At 48.3% G+C, this 27,246-nt stretch overlaps 4 protein-coding genes across 16 annotated transcripts in view; 2 read left to right on the top strand and 2 right to left on the bottom strand.

Annotated features, from left to right (window-relative positions):
- The window catches only part of LOC143423411 (serine/threonine-protein kinase MARK2), a 37,328-nt gene extending 25,830 nt beyond the window's left edge, over nt 1-11,498 (bottom strand). For 8 of the 12 annotated variants that reach the window (XR_013101827.1, XM_076894724.1, XM_076894728.1 and 5 more), the window contains exon 1: nt 6,277-6,410. Coding sequence is in view for 4 of the 12 variants with exons in the window: in XM_076894733.1 (XP_076750848.1) it covers nt 6,277-6,351 (75 nt within the window). In the remaining 8 variants the exon portion in view is untranslated. The other 4 variants (XM_076894733.1, XM_076894734.1, XM_076894735.1 and 1 more) reach the window with 4 other exon arrangements.
- A 166-nt stretch (nt 11,499-11,664) lies between these two features.
- On the bottom strand, nt 11,665-13,332 carry LOC143423444 (macro domain-containing protein PG1779). 2 transcript variants are annotated; one of them, XM_076894802.1, is made up of 6 exons: nt 13,094-13,332; nt 12,897-13,023; nt 12,402-12,659; nt 12,220-12,336; nt 11,953-12,161; nt 11,665-11,876 (listed from the first exon to the last, which is right to left on the bottom strand). In XM_076894802.1, the coding sequence occupies exons 1-6, from the start codon at nt 13,106-13,108 to the stop codon at nt 11,790-11,792; spliced, it is 813 nt and encodes a 270-aa protein (XP_076750917.1). In that variant the 5' UTR covers nt 13,109-13,332; the 3' UTR covers nt 11,665-11,789. The 2 variants fall into 2 exon arrangements, with proteins under 2 accessions (XP_076750917.1, XP_076750918.1); XM_076894803.1 differs by having other exon boundaries at nt 12,897-13,045; nt 13,198-13,331.
- Nucleotides 13,333-14,312: 980 nt separating this feature from the next.
- On the top strand, nt 14,313-16,668 carry LOC143423441 (lysosome-associated membrane glycoprotein 5). Its single transcript, XM_076894798.1, has 7 exons — nt 14,313-14,492; nt 14,996-15,132; nt 15,444-15,626; nt 15,693-15,809; nt 15,889-15,976; nt 16,088-16,223; nt 16,457-16,668. The coding sequence occupies exons 1-7, from the start codon at nt 14,450-14,452 to the stop codon at nt 16,662-16,664; spliced, it is 912 nt and encodes a 303-aa protein (XP_076750913.1). The 5' UTR covers nt 14,313-14,449; the 3' UTR covers nt 16,665-16,668.
- A 7,109-nt stretch (nt 16,669-23,777) lies between these two features.
- On the top strand, nt 23,778-26,290 carry Six4 (homeobox protein six4). Its single transcript, XM_076894791.1, has 5 exons — nt 23,778-24,052; nt 24,158-24,286; nt 24,375-24,836; nt 25,696-26,024; nt 26,100-26,290. The coding sequence occupies exons 1-5, from the start codon at nt 23,778-23,780 to the stop codon at nt 26,288-26,290; spliced, it is 1,386 nt and encodes a 461-aa protein (XP_076750906.1).
- Nucleotides 26,291-27,246: the final 956 nt, after the last annotated feature.

Raw genomic sequence — 27,246 nt, 5'->3', positions numbered from 1 at the left:
GACTTCCTAATGTCGTTAAGTTAAACGAATTAGGCCAGTTCTTCGATACGCGGACAAGTACGTAACCTTATACTATATAGTTGTGCGAACGTAGATCGCGTTGCGTGTATGACGCATGTCCTAGCCACGAGGTCTGGTCAGTTTGCTCCCAGTATTTTCCAACGAGCGAACAGTTAATGAGTTTCGTGCGGTTATTGCGCGGCGAATGTTAACGTAATCACCGGTAGCGTTTGGTATCGTTGCGCGTTAGACGCTTTTCGACATATTTCGAAGCGAACCACGGGGTGATCGGGTAGGGCAGGCCAAACACGAATAGCAGAATAGTAGAACCTGTTGCGTCAACGGGAGGAAAATTAAAGAGCGACGAACAATCGCGCAATGTCATCGATCGTTACTCGCGTCACGCACCTTTTCGTTACGCATGGCTAGCGTGTAAACTTTTTGCCACTCGATGAGTCAATATTCGATACATCACTTTTTCTCGCGATCGATACAGGGATGCGTCGAGAAGCTGTCACTGTCACTCTTAGCCGGATGCAACGTGAACTGGAGAACTTGCGATGCTTCGAAAAGTAGCATCGAGGGATCAAGATAATCAATGATGCTCGATCGTTATCGGCATGCGACGAACGGTTATTGAACGTTTGGATTGTTTATTTATACCTAACGATCGAATCGTTGTACGATTCCTATGTACTCTAGAACCCAATAATACCTTCACTTTCTATATGGTCGTTGGTTGCATTGGAACTGGACGGGACGGGACGGAACGGAACGGAACGAAAAGGAACCGGGATGGGATGGAATGGAACGAAACGAAACGAAACGGAACGGAACGGAACGAAGCAGCTCCAACTGTATAATAGCTCGAGGTAATTGTTGCACTTTCCCCCGAAATATGTAACGTTTCGAGCGAAACGTTAGGGGCGAAAAATGTGGAAGAGTCCGCAGGATTCACTCGGAGTTGCAATACCGAGAAGAGTGAGGCGGTGTCACGCTGCCACGTGGGTTTCTTGCTCCGTTTACCGTGTCAATCGAGCGAAATCGATCCGTGGACCCTGGACGATCACTCGCGTCGCACGAATAAGAATCGACGCCCGGATCGAATCAACGAGAACGACGGACAGAACAAGTCGAGCGAGTGTGCTGCTCGATCGCGAGTCTCCTGCTAACTGAGCATAGAACGACCATGTCGGAGACACGCGAGCTCCGCGGCTCGACTCGAGCTCTTTCGTTACTGGGATCTTACATTGCTGGTACGTTCTCTCTCCCTCTCCCGATGACACGCATACGTTCTCTCCATCCTTCTTCTTATTCGTACAGTCTATGCACGCGTATCCAGTTGACAGTTTCAACAGAGTCGCATTAGCGTTGTGGAGTGAATCTGGCCATCGACATTCTTTCCTTCCGACTAGTAAACTCGATTTGTACGGTGCAAAGCCGGGCGATGCGAATAACCCCATCGATGGACAGACGAGATGGACGTGAAATGGTGTAGGTATCGGTGACTCCGCCGCTATCCGACTATGGTCCTCGTTCGTGCATCGTGTGTTTACTCCGGTCACGTATAGTGCCGCTGAACGTGCATGCATTTTTGCGTGCATCGAATGCCACCGCTTGAATAGAAATTAAACAGACCGTACCGCGCCTAGATACATTCGTTGTGCAACCGATACATTAAAAGCGAATGAACGAGAGTGAGAGAGCGAGAGGGTAGAGGAGGGGGACGGAAAAGGTAACACACAGCGGACGAGTAAAGAGCTGCATCCATTAGATTAATTGACTTTGGGGCTCGGTTCGTCGTATAAGATGCATGAAACAAGCCTCTTGAGATTGATCTCGTGGTTAAAAATTTAATGTCAAGGTAAACCCCGTTATGTTCTTCTCTTGTTAGAAGTGTATCGTCGTTATGATAATATCGCATCGATCGGAAAGTTTTGGGTCGTTCGATGCATGCGGCGTTCAATGATCGGAAAGTTTCTCGATCCGAAGCCCGCCGATGCCCCAAATAGAAAGTGAACCCTGCACGATGGGATCGACTTGAGAGAGCAAGCGAGCCAACGGAATTATCGATTCCCGAGTTAGCTTTTCATACGCGCATCCTTGACATCCCTCTCCACGCGTATCTAGGCATCGACCTAATTAATCGTCGGTTCGTGGTTTCTCGCGAGTTGCTGAACATCGACGAAGGAATTTTATTTTAACCGTAGAGTACCGCGAGGAGTTGATTTTTACCGTATACCAGTTGCACCTACCACGTTTCTTCTTTGTACGCGGCCTGCTACTTACCGATTATTTATCGACAACACCGGTTAGACCGACATTTTTCCTCCAAGTTTACAGGCTACAGTCATTGCAACGAGAGTGACGTAACTGTTACGAGACCGTATTCGTCGCTGCCGTTAACGTCGTTTCGATCGAAGGAAACCGTAACGATTCGAACGTTCCTCCTCCGTTCTTTGCTCCGACAACGAGTACATACGTATGTATGTATAGTGCCCACTTACAAGCGTGTATACGTAACATATCTATACCCCGAGTACGTAGGAGGCGAATTTAATCTTTCGTAGACCGAGAAATTGAGAAATTATATACGCTTTCGTTGTTAACATTTGCAAGTAGTTACGTAGAGAGATACGAGGGGATAGAGGATCACCCGCTGCGTCCGAGTAAGCCTTTGATGCGTGCCGATGGAATATTGTATCGCGATGACTAGCTGCCTAGCCTACGGTTTACAAGGTGTCGTCGATATTCGAAACGAGAATAACTTCTCGGCCGAACAAGTGGAAGGTGTCGCAAAGACCCTTCCGAGTACTTTGCGTCGAAGATTTCAACCATTCTCGTAGGATGCGGATATTATTATTTTCCACGCACACACGTGCCCCGCGGGTTTTACCTTCGATTTATCGAACCTCCAAACCCGTATAATCGATGCGAAGTGGGTGAACCACGTCCTTGACATTGTATCAAGAATAGAAGCGGCTCTCAAAAGAGCTCGAGCACTGTAAGAAACCCGTTTACGATGATTCAGGCGGATACGAAACTTCGTTCGGGAAACGAACAAGAAGCGTCGTCGATTCCGTTTCGATCCGATGTGTATCTCGTAACTTGCAATTTTTCGATCGCGCGTGTCAAGGCTGCAAACGATTACTATGCTCTTCTTATCTGTACACAGTGGTAAGTTTATCGAGTTGTCGTTGATGCCATATTCATGCGCTTACTTAACTTACGTTGGCTTGAAAAATACCGTACGACTACGTTAAGGACAAAGAACGAAAGTGTCTACTTTTAATATTAGCCTGGCGAGTGTATTTTCGGAGAGGATACGATTGAAAAACGATTCCATCGATCGCATCGTCTGCATTCGCGTGCTCAACAGTTGGAAGCGGAACTCCGAGAAGACAACCTTCTTCGGCCCTTTCAATTTCCATTTCCATTTCTCAACACAGTTGGAAGATATCGAAAGAGTAATAACGATGATACTTGATTCCAGGTTTGCTTGAACAGCGCGACGGCGGCGTCTCCAATGGCGTCTCGGTGAAAAGTGAAATGCGGTCGCACGCATCGCGCAACATCTTTTCCCTCGGCGAAATCAAAGTGAAGCTGCATTTATTTCACGATGAAAGTTTGGAATAGAGGCGATGCTTAGCCGCCACGGTTGAGAAGAACGCGAATTCGATAATTGAAATGTCGTTGTGTGGTAAAAATGTAATTGGACGCTGGCGTTTGATATCCGTCGCACGAAAGAAGGAGCACGCGTCGTGGTACGTTGGGTGGCATTTCGTAGGTCGTAGGTGGCGATCGACGGGGGAACAATTGACTCGGGCCGAGATGGCGAACAAGAGCCAGAGGTATCACGAAAGGAGGACAATTGATTCTCGATGACCGGCTGCGCTGCCATTTATGGTGTTCGTTGCTCCTTTCCCGTCCTCTCTGCAGCTGTTACCAACAACTTTATGGATGCGTATAGTTGCGTTTGTAAGTTGAAACCTCTCTCTCACGCGTATACTACTTCCCAAGGATGCCTCATCGACGTCGTTTATGAAGTTTCCAAGCGACATTTTTGAAAACAACGCCGTGAAGAAAAAAAATGTTGGACACGGCGCCGTAGCCAGAACTGGATCGTCGAACTCTTCTTTGTCTCTGGCTTCCCCCGCCCAAGCTGCTGCTGGCTTGTCACACGGATTGCGTGCGGAGAGGCAGCAATCGCCATCTGGCGTTGGGTTTGCCAAGCGAACTGAAAACTCTATCGGCTCGAAACGCTACGTCCGCTGAACGAAAGCCGAACCAGCTTCACGCGTTACAACCAGTTGTTTATACCGCAAACGAACATTTCGGTATCGAATGCACGAGCAGGAGACCGCCCAGAAAAATTGGCGAAATGCCGTGAACTAAATCCACGGCTCGACGGAACAAGCCTAAACGAACACGTTCAAGAAAGTAGAGATAAACTTAGACGTCGGTTAGCAGCTGGCGCAAAGTTCGCGGTCAAACAGATTCGCACGGCTCAAGGTAAATCGATAATTCGACCAAGGGCGAGGACGCCTTAGGAAAATTGATTCACGACGACATCCGATTAACCATAGGCGTGGCGAGGAGAATTTGATGAGCAGGCGAACCTTTTATCGTAGGAAAATCGACCGATTCAGAGTCTTTCTCGCTTATCGTTGGCAGCGTTGCTGGCTGGGAATTCAACTCGACGAACAACAATTACCAACTCCAACGAGTAAGCGCGTCGGTGTCGCGTGGCTCGTCCAAGTAAAGTGTGGAAGGGAGAGAAAGAGGAAAAGGGAGTGGGAGTGGAAGAGGGAGAGAGAGAGAGAGAGAAAGAGAGAGAGAGAGAGAGAGAGAGAGAAGTAAGGAGTGCCGCGCAACTCGGGTTAAACTGGACTGGTGTACGCGCACGACCTTTATAAACGAGTCAGCGCCCATACAATTCTGGCTGACGCGACGCTTCGTCCAACTCTCGCCGCGATTCGACGAGTCGGTAATTCGGCGAGATACCGTCTGATAAAACGATCGAAACCAGTATATTTTAGTTATCGATAACCGTATCCCCCGGTTGCCTGGAGACATCGAGGCGTAATCGTAAGAGTGCCGAGAGGTTTTAAAAAGTTAGCCCCTAGTTGAGCGACAGACGACACTGACACCGGGTAAAACACCGGACGCGCTGGGTTTGCCCATTTAATCGGCCGATGAGCAGACCGAATGTCATCGACCGTACTACCGAAACCGTAGGCAATCCGCTCGTTTAGCCCTATTCAAGGTCTACCGGACGTCGCGTCGGCAACCGTTCGACGAGATTGCGCGCGAACGGAAAACGGACGCAACGCTCGCCATCGTTTGCTCGGTCTGGAGAATGAAACGTTCGTCGACCGGACAACCGCCGGGAGAAAATTCGAAAGCAACCAGTTGTGAAAACCTGTTCGGTCGAGTCATCGGGTATTGCTCGTTTCTCGAATCCGTGCCTACTGGCAGCGGTGCTCCGAGAAAAATCGGGTATTCAGGTAATGTTCACGGTTTCTGAGCGAGTCAACATCGATCTCTCGCGAATCCGATCGTAAGCAGGACGCGCTTTCCGTTTTTTTCTTTTTTCTTTGTTTTCTTCCTTTTACGATCGTTTCTTCCCGAGAAGCATTGCGTTAGTACACTGCGATACCCTGAACCGTTAACCAAAGACGTCACGAAGCATCTTTCAATTAAATTCAATCACGCATTTGTCAGAACAGAGCAACATTACCGAACACGCACGCTCACGTTCGGACGGCTGCGTTAGCGGTAACCGACCACGACTCCTCGCGAAATCCTTCTTTCCGGTTACCGTGAACGTAACCCTTTTTCCGAGCGTAATCATTCAACCATATCGTTAACACGTTTTGCGTGACGAGGAACATTATCGATCGACGAAACGGCCACCGTCGTGTTATTCTCGTGCGAATTCAACCGGAGCTTCGCGTTCTCCGCCCGTTCAAGAAAGTCTCAGAGGGAGAGAAAGGGGAACTACAATAATAAAAGGCAAAGAATCGTCTACTCGATAATTCGTACACCGGTACGGTTTATCGAGATTCGGCTTATATCCGCGTGTGTGTGCGTGCACCCGTGACATTTTCAACCCCCGGCTCGTTAGCCGACGAACGCATCGCACGAATCACCGAATTGAACACGACAGGCCGTTTCGTCCTCCCGAGAACAGTTACGATTTACACCACAGCGCAGCAAGTGTAATATCGCGTAACGGTGGTTTTAGCGTTTTCATGTTTCATTTTTCGCACTTACTTTGGAGTTTGTGACGTGGTCGGCCGGCACTGATTCTGGAACGGTTTGCAGAGTGCTCCGCATACTAGCGGACATTGTAGGCCAGCCAGTTTCACTGCCTCAAACCCTCCAACGCTTCGACGATGCGCCCTCTCCCCCTACGCCTGAAACAAAACGTGCACGCGAACGATTAAACCTTGGTGGAAAAGCAGAACGAAACGAAAGGAAAAAGAGAGGAAAGAAGAAAACGCGTCTTCTTTAATCTACGATACGACAATAATGTAGGTAGTTCGATGCGACACGCGTGGACAACTGTATCTATGTATATACATACATACATACATACATACATACATTCGGAGCATCGGTAATCGTCAGACTGCTTTTTATTCGGTGACGCGAGTCCGATCTAACGAATCTCCTCCATTGTTGGACAATCTAATTCTTTTTCGCCTGGATTCGGTAAGATCGAAACGCATGGTAGCCGGCTCGAACTGAAACGGCGACAATCTATCGACTTGAAAATATCGTATCCCACGTGAACGAGGACACGGACCGGAGCCCGATGCATTAGATAAACGGTAACGAAACAGACCTATTACAGGTAGGCGAGAATGAATCACGCGTTGCCGTCCCGGCTAGACGTACACATCGGATTATAAAAAAGAACGGACCAGCTCTGGGACTCGCCTGACGCTCTATTTATAGATTTGCATGGATTCGTGTGCAGTAACTACGATATCAGCGGACAAGATGTGGGAAAAATATGAAAAGGATAAATGCGCGACTACGCATACGTACGAATTGGCGGTAGTCCCGATTCGGTTTTCTGGTCACCGTTTCGATCTAGTCGAACAGAAAAAGACGGGGACCAGCGGAAACGGTGGCGGAGGTGACGCGATTCGCCTGTTCCAATTCAAGTTACTTGAGCGGAACAAGGTTGGCGAAAGTAGCGCCGTGGCACTGACGGGAGATTATTAATCTACACGGAACGTTATCTCTGCCAGCAGCTGACTGTTCGCGTAGAAAAATGTCAAGCGGTCTCTCGTTTCTATACGATATTTAAGAGGTCGCGATTTAATCGAGAAAGGATGCCGCATGTCGAGAAATCGTTCCGCGAATCGTCCCAATCTCTGTCTACGCTCTACACCCTTTTATCGTGGCCGAAGGCGCATAAAGTGAGAGGGATCGACACACTTCCGCCTTTGCTCGACCGCCTTGCAACACAAAAACCGCAGGCAGACTCAACTCGAGGACGGAAAAATATGATTATACGGACGCGTACAACGCCGGGAGAAACCGCCCTGCTGTGTTTAGTTAAAGGCAGAGGAATTGTGCAATTCCGAACGGTAAAGTATTTTCATTCGGCCGGCATTCGCGAGACAGAGCCGCGAAACGCGTTCACGGTTGGCGATCGCGCAATAGGAGAAGTTCAACCGTAAGTTTCGCGGCAGAGAAACCGCGCGTGCGTCGACGTCGAAGCTCGATCCAGCTGTATCTCTGTGCGCGCAGTTGCGCGATCGTCCCTCTGGTTCGAAGCGTCGCGTACGCGCGAAATTTGTTTCCCGAATGACGACCAAATACGTGTATGGTCGCGAAACTACGCGACCTCCGCCCAATCTGAAACTCGATGACTCCTTCCTACCTCGGCTCGGTGACTCGACCGATTACGAACAAACTTTTCCGTTTGTTTTACATCGTACATTTGTTTCGCCGTACCCGATGTGCTAGCAACGGACCAAGACTATTACATAAACTCGCGCGAACCAGGGTTCCATAATATAATCCAAGAATAAATCTGTTGGCTAACGAGTAACGACGAACACCGATTCTCTCTATCCCTCTTTTCCTCTTTCTTCTTCCATCTTGTTTGCTTGCTTACGCGCTCGCTAAACTGGCGAGATAACTTTATGCGATTCCTTTGAATCGGACTGTAACCGATCGCGTCGAGAAAGCTACAGCGAAGGGAAGAAAGTTAACACCGGTCCCTCGGGAATTTTAATGAAGTTTCGAACGATGCCGAGAGAATCGAGCGTGAAATTTTCTGTTGATCTTTACAAAAACTTCCGGCTAACCGTATCGAAGTTCGAAAAGTTAAATGGTATCGGACAAATTCTTGATTGCACCAATGTTTAACCTCAATCTTAATTGAGCTGTTAGAAACACCGTATTCCCGCAGCAGTGTTGTGGCTAAAGCTTATTTTAACCCACTAGAATGATAATTAATTTAACATATGTGCTAATAGTATATTTACATATGTATTTATTACATCCTGTTTCTACGTACATATGTATTTTGCGTAACTGTAGATATATGTATTTATCGTGAGTCAAAATGACGTATTAAATTCACGCGTACGTATAAAGTAACAGATTCTTTTTACAAGTGTAAATATATTTCATTAGCATGGCTGAAGATTATGATTTACACGACCGGTTGCAATCGTTGTCGAGTAAAATAACGCTAAATTCGTGTTAATTCAAATAAAACTAGCAAAATGTAACCAACGAAGCGATTGCGTTTTGCGTCCAATGCGTTCAGATGACCTGATATATCTGAGTCATTGAATACCGTTTAACTTTCGGACCTTTTATACAGCTAACTTAATCGATGCTCCAACAAGTGCACGTTGAAACGAAATACTTTACGCAATTATATTATTACTCAATCTCTACGTCCACTCCTGAAAGTATCATTAGAATCCCTGGGAGTTCCCAGCTATATGGTTTTCTTGTGGACGGTCTAGTAGGCCAGTGCCAGATCGTAACGACACCGTGCTATGCGATAACGAAAAATAGATAATTTAACACACCAGAACCGTACATTCGGAACACGACTAATCGTTGGCGAAATGCAAAGTAGTACCTCCCGCATCTAGTACGTTTGCATTTAAACGTTTACAATGTTGGTCCAATGTATATGCACAAATTCGAATAAACCGCGCACTCAACTAATAATTCCAACGATAAGTAATGTTTCAGTTTAGGCGCAAAGTACGTTTCTAGTGTAGCTGAAATTATTTGAACGTTAAACTACAAACAACAATTTGGATCGAGTGGACGCATATGCCGAAATATAATAAATGGAAGCAAGAAGTTAGTAACGACTATTCGCGAGTGACCGCTGGATCCATAAAGAAATTGACGTTATCCCGATAGTCATCTCCCGGGACACCATAGGAAAGGTAGGGGGGGGGGGGGGGGGGGGCTTTAAGAGAAATGAAAAGAAAGTGACTCTCGACGAAAGGTACAAGAGGACGACGGATAGGTTATGCGAAAGAAGAGAAAAACGGTGGAAGTTTGTCCTCGTTGATCACGGTGCACGAGGAAGTTGCCGGTCTCGATAACGTGTACAAATTCAAAGAACGATACAATCGTAGCACGCGTTCATTCTGTTAAGCGAACGCCGGTGTTCTCTCGTATGTCTCAAAGCCGGTTCTACTTTTTCATATTTCGACCGTTCGGTGAACATTCCGCGAATGAAAGATCGAGATTCGTGGTTCGCGAAGTAACGCTTGTACGTACAAGCATCGAATTGATACGTCGACGAGAAATATTTCTCCGATCGAGCTCGAAACTCCGGTGCTCGAGACAGGCAGGCAGGCAGGCAGGCAGGCAGAGAGACGAACGAACGAAATGTAGGGTTAGGTTAGGTTAGGTTAGGTTAGCGCGCGAGCGAGACAGCCAGTGGGGAAGGAAGCCTTTTCGGAGATCGTAGCCAAATCGGAGGAAACAGTATAGAGAAGGAGAAACGAAAAAAGCGTCGTACTCCGTTGGTAATCCCTTCTCCCTCTCCCCCCCGGAGCTTTTATGGATACTTACCACGATTACACGAGCGTGCACATAAGCGTACGATCATACATGGAGAAGACGATGCGCGCGAGCGCAACTACATACGACACGTACACAGGAGAGCACAGGCGCACGCATACAGTGCAAGCCTTACGAACGAAACCCACACCCACTTGTACCGCCAGGTAGGACGCAACACGCTCGAGGATATATCACTGGTCCGTTTAGGATACGTACGCGTCGAGGTGCATGTACACGCGTACAAGTGAAAAAAGAAAAAAAAAACAGCACGCGTTTATCTAAAGGTAAAGTCTCGGCGTCGATGCGAGGTGCGCGACGAGGACAGCGATGGAAGCGGCGGTGGCAGCAGCAGCACCAGCGGCAGTAGCAGCACCAGTGATTCAAGCCTCGTCCGCCGCATGCAGCGGATCACCGATCTAAGATCGGCGACGAACGCGTGAAACACACCCGGGAGTCGGAGGTGATCGCGTACCTCGGTGGCCGTACATCGGTACTCGTTCGTGTGTAGAGTCGCGCGCTCTCACTCGCTCTCTATTTCTTTCTCTGCTCTTCTTTTCCCTCTCGTTCGCTCTCTTTCCACTACGCCTCCTTTTCTCTATCTATCTCTCTCTCTCTCTCTCTCTTTCCCTCACTCGTTCACTGTCCTTCTCTAGTTTTCTCGCGCGCGCGTGCACTCTCTCGTTCTATCTCTCTCTCTCGCTCGTTCGTTCGTTCTCTGTCGCTCTCTTTGGGTGTCCGTCAGTAACCTAGAAAGCGGTGGCGGCGGCCATTCAGGATTACGGGACTCCGTCCGTACGTCCGCCTTGTCCGAGCGAGAGAACGAATCGCCGATCAAATAGAGGCGCTATATCTCGTTCTCCGGCGATAGATATCAGAATTATTTTAGCCCTGCATCGACCGTTTCTCATAGGCCGACGAATCTGACGGTTTTTACGTCGCGAACGCGCACACGCACATATCCCGGAGCTGGACGTTCGACGACACGACAACGTCGCGTTGTTCGCGGCGAAACAACGGAAACCGCGAGTACGACGATATGCTCGATCTGAAAATTGTATAAACTATCCACAGAAATGACACTGGTACTCTTTAGCCGCACACACTACTCACTAACCGCGATCTTGCTCGAGAGAGCGCACCTTCGCCACGACAGATCGGCGAGAGTACTACGGAACTATGGGTGTGCTTATCCTGCCAGCATTCATTACGTTTCGGTAGATACGAGAAATAGAAAACCGAACGATCCTTGAATCGAGCGGCTTCAGTAGAAGAGATATTTACCCATTTGTGACAGATTTTCCGTACGAGACGCACCACATTAACGACCGTCCCCCACCTATGACCACATACAGACATTACCACACTTCGATTTTTCAAGATGGCGACGTACCCGTCGTCGGACCGAAACACGATGCGGACAGGCCGTAAAGTCGTGGCGCTGCGATCGTGTCGATCACCGACACTTGGCGACAATCAACGACTAGTTTACCCGCGAACATTTAAAACATCGATACTCACGGTGTTTTTTGGAACAACATCGGACGTAGAGTCCCTCGCGCGTTTCGAATCAAGGTGATATCTAGGAAAGACACGACGTTTTCATATTTTTCTACGAATATTATTTCACGTATTATATATATATATGTACTGATACAGTTTCACTCTCGTTTCAAATTTCATCTGAAAATATAGAATGCCGTTGCGAATAGTTTCTATTCGTTCTAATCGATGTTGAAATACTTTTGTAGCAATTCCTCGTATATGTCTTTGTCGCTTTTCAAGAATAGACAAAAGATTACTCTATCCACCTGCAATTTCAATCAGGCGTCAGTGATTCGGTTTCTTTTCTACGGGCTACGCACGATCAAGATCATAGAGTCTTACTGCGTCCTTGTTGTCGAGTAGGAACTTCTTGACCGTCGACAAAGCCACTTTGGCTGCTGGTCTTTGCGGATATCCATAAATACCTGTTGAAATGCAGGGGAAAGCAATTACACGCAATTGATTCTCCTTGGCAACCTCGAGACTGTTCTCATAACATTCCTTTAACTTTTCCGGTTTTTCCCCTTGTGGGCCAACCGTATGAATGACATCTAAAACATTACATCTATGAAAGATCTCGCCCCCGTTAACCTCTTTGAGCATACTAACGCTTCGCAGGCAGCATGTAACCGCCGGTTATCTTAGCCTCTCCGACGCGACAGCCTCCCAAAGTAGCGCATTCTTTCTTTAAATTTGGCCCGGCAGATTTATGTATAGCTCCGTCAACTAAAGAACACGCATATTTTATATATACCCTTCAACACGCCGTACTGCTCCTACATTCTATGTACCTCCGCCACCACCCAGAAGACTCGAGTTTGCTGCATTGACAATCGCGTCTATTTCGAGGGACGTGATGTCCCCTTGCCATATAGAAATTTTCTTAGCCATCTCCTGGTCAACTTTTTCAACTTTCTCTAGGTTCATTACGCCGATATTCGTTTTATTCTTGTTCCAGTATTCCAGCCACGTTGGAACTAGATCTAACGTGGTTACGGTTCCCTTATAGTATTTTCGTTTCTCTTCCAGAGGCATGGTCAAAAATTTCTCTGTTCAACAGTGATAACGATGATCAACTCAAATTTTTCATCTCGTTCAATTTCGTATCGTTACTGATAGTAACAGCACCCGGTGCATACGTATACATACACGCGACACGTACATGGTTTAACGCGACGCTATTTACATCTACATATTCATATTTCGACGTTCGATCGTATCGATCAATCGGAACGGGTGAATGTTTACGTAACTACCGAAATAAACAAAATGATCGTATGCCTTACGTTTCTCAACTTCGAACGACATCTTCGCTTCAGCAGGGTTGGCAGACGCAGCAAAATTCTTTCGAATCAAACAATTCTGCAGAATCGGTCGAAATACGTTAACGGTGAAACGATCGGCGTGGCTCGCCTGGAAATCAGAAATAATTCTTCTCTCACTACGCAGTTCACTTGGCCCTCGATATCTCTTCGTCCCTTACTCTGAGAACCAACATAGTCTTCTATTCGAAAAAAGCGTCAACAATCTTTGTCAATCGTCAATTTATACCTCTGCCTGTGAACAAATTTCGTTCGAACTCGATACTATTTCGATTCCGCAACGAACTCGAGTTTACTCGCGGCGAAGACTGTGCTGAAACGCGTTGTTTTGTTTCTATCCTTCGGTTGTGACCATGACCGGTGAAAACATAGAAACGAATCCGCTGCACTTGCTCTTATCGCCGCCGCTGCTGCTGCTGCTGCTGCAACAAAACGAATGTACGGACATCTGCTGGAGAAACGGTCGAATGTTTACGTATCATTACGATACAAGTAACGCCATCTATTCCCAGCAACGAATACGTTGCGTTTAAATTGTAGTAACGATTGACAGGAGCGCAAAATTCCATCAAACCGATACGCTCGAAACCAGTTGTAATTTACGAATTCGCCAAGTAAATGAACTGTCTGTCAACGACAAATAGGTAATAGGCTATCACGAGTTTAATCGTAAGCCATCTTCTTTTGTAATTAGTTTTACGTACACACCATTTTCTGGGCTAGTTGGATTGTAATGTTAAAGCTTGTTCAGTTAAGTATATCTTATGTAATAACGAGAGTAAAAAGTTTGTAACAAGCTACCACCCACGCAACGATTCGATGTACCAAATTTGTCGTTCCAACATCGTCATCCGTGCCCTTTGTTCTGTGCGGGGGTGGTTAAGTACCGCCCACGGTAACGCATCGCGTTCCCCACTTACCATCGACAATACTTTCGTTTAACGGTGCAACGACCTTTTTTTTCTTCCGTAAAAGGTGTTGCCGATAAAACGAAAGACTTTTCGCTTACTCCCTAATGTTTTTTAACGATTTTCAGTAAAGAATGTTAACCGAAGTTGTTTGTTAGAAACAACGAGAATGGTAACGATTACGCTCGGACGGAAATGAATCGATCGATAGAGGTGAGTAAATGAACACGATTGATAGTAGGTGAAACGTATAAAGTGAATGAAAAGGGTAACACCGACCTTCTGACACCGACGTCGATGCCCGATAACATCGACAAGAAATTTTCCTTCTTGTGCTTTTTCATATACCGCCTCCTATGTACCAATGGCATACATCGTACGTGTATATCTATCTATACACGCTTGTACGTCTGTACAAGAGGAGATATCGTAGCGCATGCTAAAACCTTCCACTATCGATCCGTCAGCGGTCGAGCTTTCGCGTTTCGCTCACAAGCTTCGCGATCGTCGTCTAGGTGAAATCGTCCTGCGTACGAACGAGACACCGTCCGAAACCAGTATATTTTTTCATTCCGCTCATCGTTCCCGAGTACAACCGGACGAGAAAAGATGACACGTCCTACGAGTCGAACACTGGCGATATTTGTATTCTGTGAGTCTTTTTTTTACGTTACTTTGTCTCCTCCTCCTCCTCCTCCTCGTTCACTCTCACCCCTCCTCGTCGAGAGATTCCGAAACTGCTCGGACCGTTTGATGATTGTGCCTACGTGAAATGATATTCGAATTCTATCATCCTTCTCACACCCCTAATCCGCATACCCCACACCTTATCGCAAATTACTCGCGGCGAACAGGTTCGTCGAGTTTCTTTTTCCTTTCCTTTATTTTCCCTTCTCACTCGATCCACCGTGGATCGACGCATGACATTTCCATGGGGCGTTTTCCGCAAAGTGAATGTATCAGTTTACGTGGAACGTACCTCGTCGAATCTTTGGCGGATCGTTTGTAGGAGGGGCTTTGAGGAAGTTCGAACGATGAAAGCGATTGGTCCGCGCATCTCTTCCCGCCGCCAATTGTCGCGTAGACATTAGCTACTAGATTAGCGAGTAGCTTTTAATCTTGTTAAGATTTGAACAAAGAAACTTTCTTCCGTAGGGTGTGTCTTGAGTACAGCGTTCGCCGTCCCTACCTCGTCGTCGACATCGCAAAAGTTGGACGATCAGCTGTACACGACGCGTCGGACACCGAAAGTTAAAGTCGAGTTCCTCGCCAAAACCACTAAACGTCCGTTGGTAAGAACAGTTACGTGTTATTAATCGCCGAAGCGACGCGATAAAAGGAAATCGTTATTTGCGTGACGGCGAGGAATATTTCATCATACAGGAAGCAACTAGCGTGCGGCTAGATATACTATTTGGACACTTTTTTTCCGATCGATACGTGTGCGTGAATAATTATCTAAATGGATTATTCTTACCGAAATAATGATATAAGTGCAAATACTTCCCCACTGATTACCGTTATTACAGCTTTATTTACGCGTACCCCGAGAAGTTTCAATTACTGCTACTTAGATCCATAACGTAAATGTATTTCAAAACAGCCGATCGATTACGACTTGAAGAGTACCACTACGATGTCTTCGGAGTCATCGACGACGCACAGATCGTTCTCCACGGAACAACCGCTGTACCGTTTGGACGGTAGTAACGGTCAAGCTTGTATCCTTTTGCAAGTGGACGCGCTGATGACCGTGATGTATCGAACGAAATTCGGAGAGGATCAAGTAAGTGAACGCCGGCGGGAATGAAAGAGGCCAGTTTGATATTCAACCGATCTCTTCTCCCAACAGAAGGTGAACATTTACGTACCGAGCGACGCTAAGGTAACTGGAAATTGCGACAACGAGAACACGGTGACAATGTCCTTGAAGTGGGATGCGTTCGTGTTGTTGTGGAGCTTCGCTAAGGTAACATTTTCCCGTGATTATTTCCTATTATAGCTAAACGCGTGGCTATTACGATGCTTAGCGGAACAAATCGTTTCAGACACCCGGTGGTGAGCGATGGTACGTGGAAAAAATAGAACTCACCTACAATTCTAGCGATCGACACTTTGAGCACATCGACCAACCGAGTAAGTCGAATCGAATCGAAAATTTACAGCACAGTTACACCGCTTACCTTATATATTATTACCTTATATTATATTATCCTTACCCCTAATCTCGAGTCGCTTCCGTTTAAGACAAAACGATCAGATTGAGTACCGGACAGAAGCACAACTCGATGTTCCCGACACCGGTTGGAAAATCATACGCGTGCAGCGAAGAAACGGAAATTCCGTTGACCGATGGAAAAAACCACGCGACTGTGTTTCTCAGGTACATTGCCTATTTTATACGTATCTACGACGAACAACCTATTCGTACCTACGTATCACCGTACATATCGAAGGTAGGTAGGTACGTAGGTAGGTAGGTAGGTAGGTAGGTAGATAATTAGGTAGACAAGCAGACAGGCAGACAGGCAGACAGGCAGGCAGGCAGGCAGATAGGTAGGTATGTGTTCGTTGTAAACGAAACTAATTGACGAACGGGTTCGTTTGAAATTTCAGAGAGATGAAATTGCAGCCGTTCAAATTCAAGAATAACGAGTTCGCGGCGGAATTCTCGTGCACGTCGTTGAGCGCGCGATTTCAGGACGAAACCGCGCCTGTCGCGGTTGGCTCGACGCTGGCCGCTGCCGTTTTGCTCACGGTCGCCGGTTACGCTGCTTATCGCTATTTCAAAGTGAAGAAAGTCAAGTACGACACCATGGAGTAAATGGGAACGACTCTTGCCCTGGACCTTAGAACGACCAATGATTTGTACGCGCGGGGTCATCGTAGCTGGTTACGTACGGTTACCCAGCAGTGGAGTAGACGAAACACCAAACTTACGGCTCACCCTAGAATCCGAAACGAACGTTTGCTTCAGAATTACATCGACGCGAATCTTTTCATTCGTCGATTCATCGATTAGAAAAGAATCGTTCAACGTTCGTTTATACACGTCGTCCATCTTGAAACTTGTATCGATCGCGAAACGATGCGTAGGTGTCAAGCGAAATCTCCTCGTATCGTACTCGTTCCGACTCGCGATATCACTATGCATCTATCGCGAGAAAGAAAAAGAGGAAAAAAAAAAAAATAAAAAAATCATCGGTAAATATCATTTAAATTTCTGATCGCAAAACTCTCTCATGGTTGTATCGATAGATTCTCGACCGGTGGGATGTACCATCTTAGGATGTACCATCTTATCTGACGAATCGAATAAAGTATATCCATTCGTTTCTTTTCGCTAATTTCGATAGAGATAGACGAGAACAGTTACATACCGCGTTGTTCGTTGCATCTTGATCGTGTTGTTTGCTCTCGGTTTCCTCGCGGAAATGTTTGCTGTATCCTCGGAATCTTGCGGATAAGAAGCCCTGTCGGACAGCCGATAACGATAGCTTTTAGACGAAAAGCAACGGAGAGATGCGCGGAGGAGGAAGCTTTGCTCGTTTCTTCCGTTTTAAAATGTGCATAGGTAGCGTTTAACAGCGTTGACGAATCATTTTGTTATTGCATTGTCGTAAACATATCATAAAGTTTACTTTCGCGTATACGACTGTATCAACGACATATCCCGTGGTATTCGAGGGAAGCTCGCAACAGCGATTGGACGAGTAACCCCTTTTCGTCCGTTCATTTTCCAAGGGCTAAGGCCGTAACGCGTAACGGAAGTAAATATAATTTTTAAATCGTAAAGATCTCGTATTTCTATTTTCATGTGTTTAATGATGTATAATCGCTAGATTATAGGCAGTTTCATTTTCATTCATTGATAATTCTCGATGTAACATATCGTGTGTAAATATCTATATATTATACTAAATAGGTATATATTATACTAAGGCGATCGACGAAGCTCGCTGGTTACAATTAATCTAATTAGTAGAAATACCTGCGTTTTACGATCTTTGACGACTGCCGAGCTTTGACGATCGTGCCGTGTTTCCGAGCACGTTCAATGTGTCACGAGCATGCATTCGTTATCAATACCTAACTGTAATGAATGGATAGCCCATATACGCGTAAACTTGTCCGTGGGGGGGTAAATCAGTGAGCCGTCGTCTCCTCGACGATACGATCAACTCGAACGACGATCGTTGTCGATTTTCAGCGAAAAAGAAAAAAAAGAACGAACAATTGTCCACGACAAATCGAGAGACGAAGCTCGACAATATTGACTCGAACTCAATTGACTCGAATCGGACGATAACCGATGACGAGTTGCGCCGCATCGAAACGTAATCTACAGACGTGCGCGCGCGTAAATTTATATAACTAAGGATACAAATTTGCATAATATGAACCTCTGTCTTCCAAGCGCATATTAAAGTCGAACTTTTGCGTAACTATGCGTGTGTGTATGTGTGCGTCTGTGTACGTCTATTTAAACATATACGTGTACATGTACGTACACGCATGTATAGAGGAACATACGCGACATCCTATATATGCACATTAATCTGTACACGTATACCGACGTGCGCGTCCTTCCCGTTCCCATCCCACCCACCCCCTTGACACGCGCACAAACATACACACAGATACACGCATATATGTATATACGTATAGAGATGTACTTAGAGAGGTAGAGAAAGAGAGAGAGAGAGAGAGAGAGAGAGAGTTTATGGATATTGCACGTTATAGAACGATGTGTGAAAGTTGGAAACGGCGTTTCTCTCTTCGCGCAATTTGAGTAATTTGGAGGGCGTGCGTCGCGGGGTCGTCAAGTGCTCTCCGTAGGGTTGCGAGGTGTTTCAATTTTTCAAGATGTAATTACAAAAATGTATTTTTGTGCTAAAGTCAATCTTATTATATAGACACCTATTAAGTATAGATGGAACGATTGTTCTCCGTTGCAGCGCGAACGGAAGATTATATAAATATAGATGCATTTACACGGGAGAAAAGCAAAAGGAAAGGAAGGAGTAACAGTGAAAAGTCGCAACGGTCCTCAGAGGGAACGGAACGGAACGAAACGGAATGGGATGGGATGGGATTTAACCTGTTTCCGTAATATCTAGTCTGGTAAGAGTCTGAAGGAGAAGGTTACGTGGGTAAATGAATAGGTCGAAGAAAATTGTATCATATCGATAAAATAAAGGCTGTTATACAAGTTTGTTTGTTGCGTGTGATAGATTATTCCGAATCGATGGGAGACGATTAGCCGGATATTCGTAATCCAGAGGCAGAATTTGGACGGATATCGCGGTGACAATAGCAGATGCGCGTTCGAAGAGGAGGGGAAGAAGAGGATCCGGGGCGACATAACAATAATAATAATAATAATAATAATAATAATAATAAGTTCGGGTGGTGTGGCCTGTGGAAAAAGGGCGTGAAAAGTACAGTCAAACAGGCTTGCACACCCGTGTCGAGTGGGGAACCCCCGAGGTTTGCGCAACACGGCGAGCCGTACAGTTGTCGATAGTTCATTGTCGGAGACTCCATTGAAATAGCCGCGACAATGGCGCGGGGTAGGACCGATCGCGTGCATTGTCGGCCTGCGTACATCTTAATCTCGAGCGTTTAGATTTTCAACGGATCGTACCGATTCTCTGGGACGAGGTCTGAATGAGGCGAGGCGAGGTGAGGCGAGGCGCATTATCGATGATGACGACGACGACGACGACGACGACGACGACGACGACGTAGAAGGGGTAGTTGCCGGTACGATAATTGAGCGTAATTGGTCACGTTTGATGACAGATGTAATCCTGTCGAGGGTTCGCGCGCGGCGGTAACAGAGGGACGGACGAACGAGGAGGGCGAGCGGGGGTGGCGGGTGGTGGTATGGGAACGGTCTATAATTTATAAACTAGGGGCTGTTTTGGGGTAATTGCAGATAACGATGGGGCGGTACGGATAACAAGCCGACATGGGAGTCACTGGACACCATCGTACCACTCCACCATCCACCGGTAACAGCATAACCTTCGTTATATACGGCTATTCTCTGTATCGCTTGCATCGCTGTATCCAACCATAAGTTACGTCACGCGTGACACCGTCGCGAGAGGGTTCTCTTTAATAAATCACAGCTTCCGCTCTCCAGTAATTTCCCTCGCGTTCCCCATCAAAGGATTCGTTTTCCCTTTAAAACGGCCTCAAATTTCGAGTAAGCCTCCGTTCGAGTACCTGTACCCGTACCTGTACCGTTTCGCTCACGGCTAGGCGGCGGTAGGCCCGCGCGAGAAGCGAGCGAAATCGCGACACGTGGACGAACGTGGGGGATACGGTTCCTGGAGCCGCTATAAATACAACTCTCGGAGGTATGACGCGATAATTACTCGATTCCCACAACGTAGCGAGTAGCAACGGTGGACAAGTTCGCTCCGATAAGACGGCAAAGTAACGTCACGGCCTTGAGACGTTTGCGCGGTCAGCGCGAACGATCCTCGTAACAGCGTTTCCATTTCGCACCTGATACGTCATCCCTCTTATCCGCGAGTATCGTTGCGAGCGGATCGGGAACGGAAGGGCGTAACCTTGCTAATTAAATGAATCTTGGTTGCGGTACGGACAATTTGATTGATCGTTAAAAGGGGTGGCCGCGTCGGTCACGGAGCCAACTATACAGATGGAGACGACAGATAGTGACGACGTAACGGGCGAATTTTCGATCGAATTCTAAATAGAAAATTCGGCTGCTCGGATCGTTGACGAGGGTGGACTCGACGCGGAAGGGGAGGTGAAAGTTGATGGGATTGGGAAAAGGACGGGTAGAGTGAAAAAGAGAAAGAGAGAGTGATAGGAGCGGGACGCGGCGTGAATGGGAGGGAGTTCATAATAACATCGAGGGGGCTACGCGGGGTGTTTCGTGTTCAGATGCTCTTTTCAAGAGCGAGAACCCTCCTCGACGCGCATTCAAGTGTCGCCGCTTTGTAATATCTCTTAATACCGTTGTACCGTCGACGTTATTAAGGATCCGGAACATATTGTCGACACAACAGTGGCGATATACCTCTATGGCGTCAAGCCTTTATTGTCGCCGTGGCCGCGAATACGTTGTTGGCGACAGGAAACGCGAAAAAATCGCGAAAACGCGCGTTTCTATTTTAGGGATCCCTTTTCCTTTCTGGCCTACGTTCGAAGGAAAAAGAAAAAAAACACGAGTGTGAGAACGAGTTTCTACGGCTTCCCAGATACGTATTCTACATATACGCCGCGACGCAACAGTCTCGTACTTTACCTGCAGATAAATCGTGCGAGTCAGCGTAAGACGATTCGAAGCAGAGACCTGCGTCCAGCTTTTTTCCCACAAAACTCACCTGACACAAGCAGCCCGCAGATAACAGGAGGCCGAATATGCGAGGTAGCGCATACCTGTGTGTCTTCGAGTAAACGGCACGTGCTAACTTTTCACGAACGACGAGGAACCCCTTTTAATCCACCCCCCCCCCCCCCCTGCTCGAATCGGTGAGCGCATCCAACTAACCGTGTAATTCGACGATTCGAGCCTATCACCAGCTCGCGTACACGCGGTGGTACGTACGACGTGGTGCGTACGACGCGTAGATAGGTAAGCGCTGCAGAGATCGGTGTCTCGGCGGGAAGAGCGAAAACGGGCCAGGTACAGGCGCGAGAATCTATTGAGAGCGGAACCAGAAAACGGGACAAAGTGGCCAGTGACACATAAAGAGCATATTTTCTGGCATTAGGAAGGTCCAGGTTTTCCATTGCCGTAAGAATCTCCGGCACCGATCTCAATCCGAGCAAGCCTGGTTAATGGCGAAATAACCGAGGGATTACGTCGGCTAATCCTCTTGTCGCGCGAATCACGCGTTTTCGTCGTCGGTTCACCTGTGTCTGGCCAAGAATAAACCAGTCGAGCGAATCGAGGCGTAACGCACGGCAGCGCGAAGATAGCCAGTCGGCTATCTCGAGGATACGCGGGTGTCCGGTGTCGGCCACCAACGTTCGTCGATATTAATTTTACGTAGCCGACTACCGCATATAAACGCGCATACCTTTGCCTCTATTTATACGCGACGGCAATCTATCTATCGGCAGGGAAATACGAGATGCGCATACGAGCGCGTTTACCGTCACCTTCGTCGTCGTCGTCGTCGTCGTCGTCGTCGTCGTCGTTAAGTCCGATTCGATTCGATTCGATTCGATTCGATTCGATAACGGCAGGTGAAATCGTAGATAGTTGTCGTTCGATAGTAGCGTTGAAATCTACTCGAGAGAGGGTTTAATTTATCCGGATTTACACCGGTGAAGATGCCAGCGGCAGCCTCCTCCGTTTGACAAACGGAGGATCCGTCCATTTTGGAATGCAATTAAACGCGGTACAACGACGAAATACGACGCTAGCCGGTGCGACGCTCCTTTCGCCACCTTCCCCCTCGGACTCGTTCCACGTAGGTGGCAAAGGCTTTGCCAGCGCTACACTCGTCCACGCTCGGCTATCAACGACCGATTCCAGCTTTATCCGAAATCGCGTTTAACACGGTGCTCTCGATCTCGTTGGAAGAATCGCGTCCGCGTTTCGATAACGAAATTCCATCGCGCGTATCTACGAGAACTGCGGCAGAGGATTTAAACGGGGCGGCGGGGGAGGAGGAGGAGGAGGAGGAGGAGGAGGAAGAGGAAGAGGAAGAGGAAGAGGGGAAGCCGGAAAATGGCGGCTGGTAGGATATCCGACACCAAATCGAAGGAGACGCCATCGCGAAGCGCGGCACCGCCCCTCTATCATTGACTCCCTGGAGCCTCGCGCTCTCGAAATCGGAACAATTTTTTCAAGTATTCCGCGCTCCTTTCTCGTTTCTCTCGACTCGCGTTCCCCGTGTCTGGCAGGGAAATTCGTCAAAGTCAAAGATTTCGAGCAATTAGTCGGAAAAGGCGGAGCGTGGATTCAAAGGATTGGCGATGCGTACCGGTTAAAAGACGTCCAGACGATCGGCTCCGATTGATCTATGCAACGCCGTCGGTGGTCTCGTCCTCCTCTTCCTCCTCCCCCTCCTTCACAGCTCGACCGTTTCGACGGGCTATTTCGATCGACTTCCTGGGGACGAGTAGAAATAAAAGTAAACGGCGATAACGAATCGCGTTGCCCGGTGTTGTGAAATAAATGGAACGGCGACGAGGCGCGATAGCACCGCGTACAAGAATCATAACACGGTGTACGGTGACGTTGTCCCGGCGTTTCGTTTCCGGTGTTTGTTGCTTCGCTCGTACCTGCGCGACGTAACAACAAACGTGAAAATCGAATTTTAGGCTAGCGTCGAACCGAAAGTTCTGGCAAGCAGTTAGTAGGCAGGTGAGAACGAAGAAGGGTGGCTTTCGAACGGGGGTAGTAGGTTGCGCCGCCCCCGGGTTCGACCAATGGGACGAGCTCGCGCGCTCCCGTTCGTCCAATCGGGAACGGCCGGGACACGTTCCACTCCCTCTTGCCGTGGGTTAGCGCGCGCGGCAAAAAAGAAAAAAAAGGAGAGCAACAGCAGCAGCAGCAGCAGCCACCGGCGCGACGCGGCATCGCGGTGCGAAACGATCCTCTCTCACCAGTGCTGCTGGCACCGTCATCCTCGTCGAGTGTTGTAGTCGATAGGATAGAGTGAAAAAAGCAGAAGAAGGCGAAGAAAAGTGTGGAAGAATCATCATCGTCTCGTTGGATCGTATGGATCGTAGAACGGAGGAGATGCGAGGGATCGCGATCGCGATGAAACATGAAGGAAACGCGGCCGATCGAAGGATCGTTTAGCGTCGGCCGGCAGCGGATGCTTACTTTCGCCAACACAGTTGTTTCGTATCCGGTCGTTTACCGTTCGATCGATAACGGAGTGCGCGAAGAAATGAGCCGCGAGTGATTCTCGACGACTAATCGACGCGCCCGAGAATGCCCGATACCTCCGATCAACTCTCGTCGCCGAGCAGCGAGTGCAACACCACCCGGATCGGTGGTATGCATCGAAACGCCTCCACCTCGCATTTCGACGATTCCTCGATGCCGGGACTCGCCTTGACTCATCCTCATCATCATCATCATCATCATCATCATCATCAGCATCATCCTCATTCGCAAACCTTGACGCCAGCCGCCAACGGGACCAGCCTTCATCAGCAGTATCCTCAAGAGTTGAACAGTTGCGCCTCTGCGAATAACAACAACAACAACAACAACAACAACAACAATAATAATAATACCAACAACAACAACAACACGAACAGTAGCAACAGTAGCAACAGCAGCAACAGCAGCAACAGCAGCAACAACAGCAACGGGAACATTTCGGGCGGACTTTCTCTGGGAATCGGGAGCAGTGGTAGCAGCAATTACACGCCGGACCAGATATCGTGCATGTGCAAGGCGTTATCGCAGAGACAGGATATCGAGAAGCTGACGAGGTAAGTAAAGAAAGTAAGGTAGAGAGAGAGAGAGAGAGAGAGAGAGAGAGAGAGAGATGGTTTGAAACGTACGTTTGGATATGGGCAGGCTGTTGTGGTCCCTGCCGCCGGGCGAATTGCTCCGACGGGACGAGAACGTTTTAATAGCGAGAGCCACGGTCGCGTTTCATCGAGGCGCTTACCACGAGCTCTACTCGATCCTGGAGAGTCATCCGTTCTCGCCGGATCGGCACTCGGAGCTGCAGCAGATGTGGTTCAAGTCGCACTATTGCGAGGCGGAGAAGATACGCGGTCGTCCCCTCGGCGCGGTCGACAAGTACAGATTGCGGAAAAAGTATCCGTTGCCGAAGACCATTTGGGACGGCGAGGAGGTCGTCTATTGTTTCAAGGAACGATCGAGGAACGCGTTGAAGCAGTGCTACATGCGGACCAAGTATCCGCTCTCCGACGAGAAGAAGAATCTGGCGAAGGAGACCGGGTTGACCTTGACTCAGGTGGCCAATTGGTTCAAGAATCGACGTCAGAGGGATCGAACGCCGCAAACGAGAACGTAAGTTTTTCAGGGGTGAACACGTGTGGTGGTGCCGTTTGGCAACGGGGGGTCCTTCGAGTTTTTCGCCGAGCAACAAGTGTTTTCGACATGTGTGTGCACGGTCCTCTTTCTTCTTCTTCTTCTTCTTCTTCTTCTTCTTCTTCTGTTCCTCGACGCACCGCTTCGAGAACGCCCGATAAATCATTCTTCGACCTTCCCTACCGTTCTACCGAGTTTCTTCGGCGAGAAAGAGAGAGAGAGAGAGAGAGAGAGAGAGAGAGAGAGAACATAGGTTGTTATGGCTACGCGAGGTGACGCGACTCGGCTTGGTCACGGTCCGTTCGGAAACTTTTTCAACATCGACGCGGTTCGATGTAAAAATTGTGGTGTTCTTCCTAGGGTATGTTACTCTCTCTCGGTGGATCGCGGTGGTAGCTGGGAAAGGGTCTGCGAAAAGGAAACGCGACGCCCCATTACCGTTTTACGACGCAGCTTCGGTTACCATTCTCTCGTTTCACCATTGAGCTGTTCGCGCTACCCAATAGTTTACTACATAAAGGCCACGGGTTCGATTTGTCCCCGAGAGCAGCACCCATCACCCACCACCGCCTATCGTTTCGCGTTCTCGCGTCCGTCCAACACCCGAGAACAATCGCCGCGAGTTATTTCTGTTTTTCTCTCCGTCGGGGCACGAGAGAGGACGTTTCTCGGAACGGGGGTTTGGTTAATCGTCCCGCGCTCGTTTGCTAGGCCAAGGGTCAAAGGTTTTTCGAGAGTAAGACAATGGGAAAGCGGAGGGAACCCCTCGCATGTGTTTCTCGGCTGGTCTCGACTCTCACGGAGCAGCAAAGATTTATTAGGCACGGACGTTTTCCAGGGACATGCCGTTGCCGTTGAACTGTCAGAGCAGCGGCAGCGGCGCGAGCAACGCGATCGCCGGTACGGTGGGCAACGCCGGGGATACGATACAATCGTTGCAGAGCATCGATTCGAACGGCTCGAATCTGGCGATGTCTCCGCTCTCGACGATGAGCATGTCGCCGGTCGCGGTCAACCCGTGCAGCCCGATGGGCATCGGTCCCATGGGTCCGCGTCAGCCGAGATACGCGACCCCGGTCACTCCTTCCTCGGGTCTGAACGGTGCTGGTCTCAGTCCGATGAACGACGCGAAGGCGCTCTGCTACGGTCGCGGCGGCTACGACACCGGTGGTGAGTAAGCGGCAACCGTTGCGTCAACGAGTTGCGTCTACTAACCCCTCGTCTCGAACGATTTCGTTTCAGCAAAGGACGTCGAACAGACCGCCGTCTACTACCCGAGCCATTCGAGCGTCCATCATCAGTATTACCAGCAAACGCATCATCAGATGATGTCGACCGCTCATCATCACCATCATCATCATTATCAGCATCATCAGCAGAGCATGCCAGCCGGATACGAGATCGCGCTACCGCCGCCTCAACACTCGACGTGACCAACCGATTACGAGACCGATCGGAACGAGGACGCGTTCGCGCGCGTTCACGCGTTCGCTTGACTCGTCTCTGGTCGGATCTCTGCACGCGACGGAACGATTCTCGACCAATGGAGCCGCGAACAACCGCGTCCGTGAACGTTCTGGGAGGAGCCATCCCCTCGCGCGAGAACTGCTTTTACGCGCAAAGGTGTACACCGTGATCGGGCAGACCCTCCTCCTTCCGTGCGCGAGCAACGATTCTACGTTCGCGCGTAAAGGGACGCCAACCATTTTATCCCTTCCCTTCAAATTTTCAATTTCGAGCGAGGAATCGCTCCTGTGAATATCTCTTAATCTCGAGCTAATATTTCATTCGTGCACGTGTGCGTGTGTATGCGAACGTGTGTGCCTGTCCGTGCGCGTATGTATATATATATATGGATCGGACGCGACCTTGAATTTATCCTGTAAAATATATTTTTCATCGCGGAATCGAACGCGCGATCGAACGTTCGTCCCGACGAAGGATCCACCGCTTCGACGGTCATTTGAATGTATAGAAGTAAAATAAATCATCTGAATCTGTGAATCGCGATTAGAATCGCGTCACGCGGAACGCTTCGTTTACATTTCCATCTCCTTTCCTCTTCGATTACGCGTAACCGAAGCGAAGCCGCTTTGTATGCCGGTGGTAGGGATCGCGCGCGGAATAAAGTGGAATAAAAGTTGATTAATATCGAATAACGAAAACACGAGCGCAATAGGAAACGCCAACGATCGATTTTCGAATCACTCGCGAGACGACATTGTCCCGTAAATTATACGAACGAAGCGTAAATCTATCGTCCGTTGTATTTTCGTAGCACACATTTTTGGAATCGTGCGATTAGTGGGCAAGCGTATTCCCCCCTTCGAACGAACGAGAAAAATAATTTATTTCGATGCCGGTAACGACACGCGGCCGGTTTTAGCGT

The sequence above is a fragment of the Xylocopa sonorina genome, chromosome 5, assembly GCF_050948175.1.
Source record: "Xylocopa sonorina isolate GNS202 chromosome 5, iyXylSono1_principal, whole genome shotgun sequence".
NCBI classification, from domain to species: domain Eukaryota; kingdom Metazoa; phylum Arthropoda; class Insecta; order Hymenoptera; family Apidae; genus Xylocopa; species Xylocopa sonorina.
The sequence above is the reverse complement of the archived record's forward strand: the minus strand, read 5'-3'. Positions and strand labels throughout refer to the sequence as shown.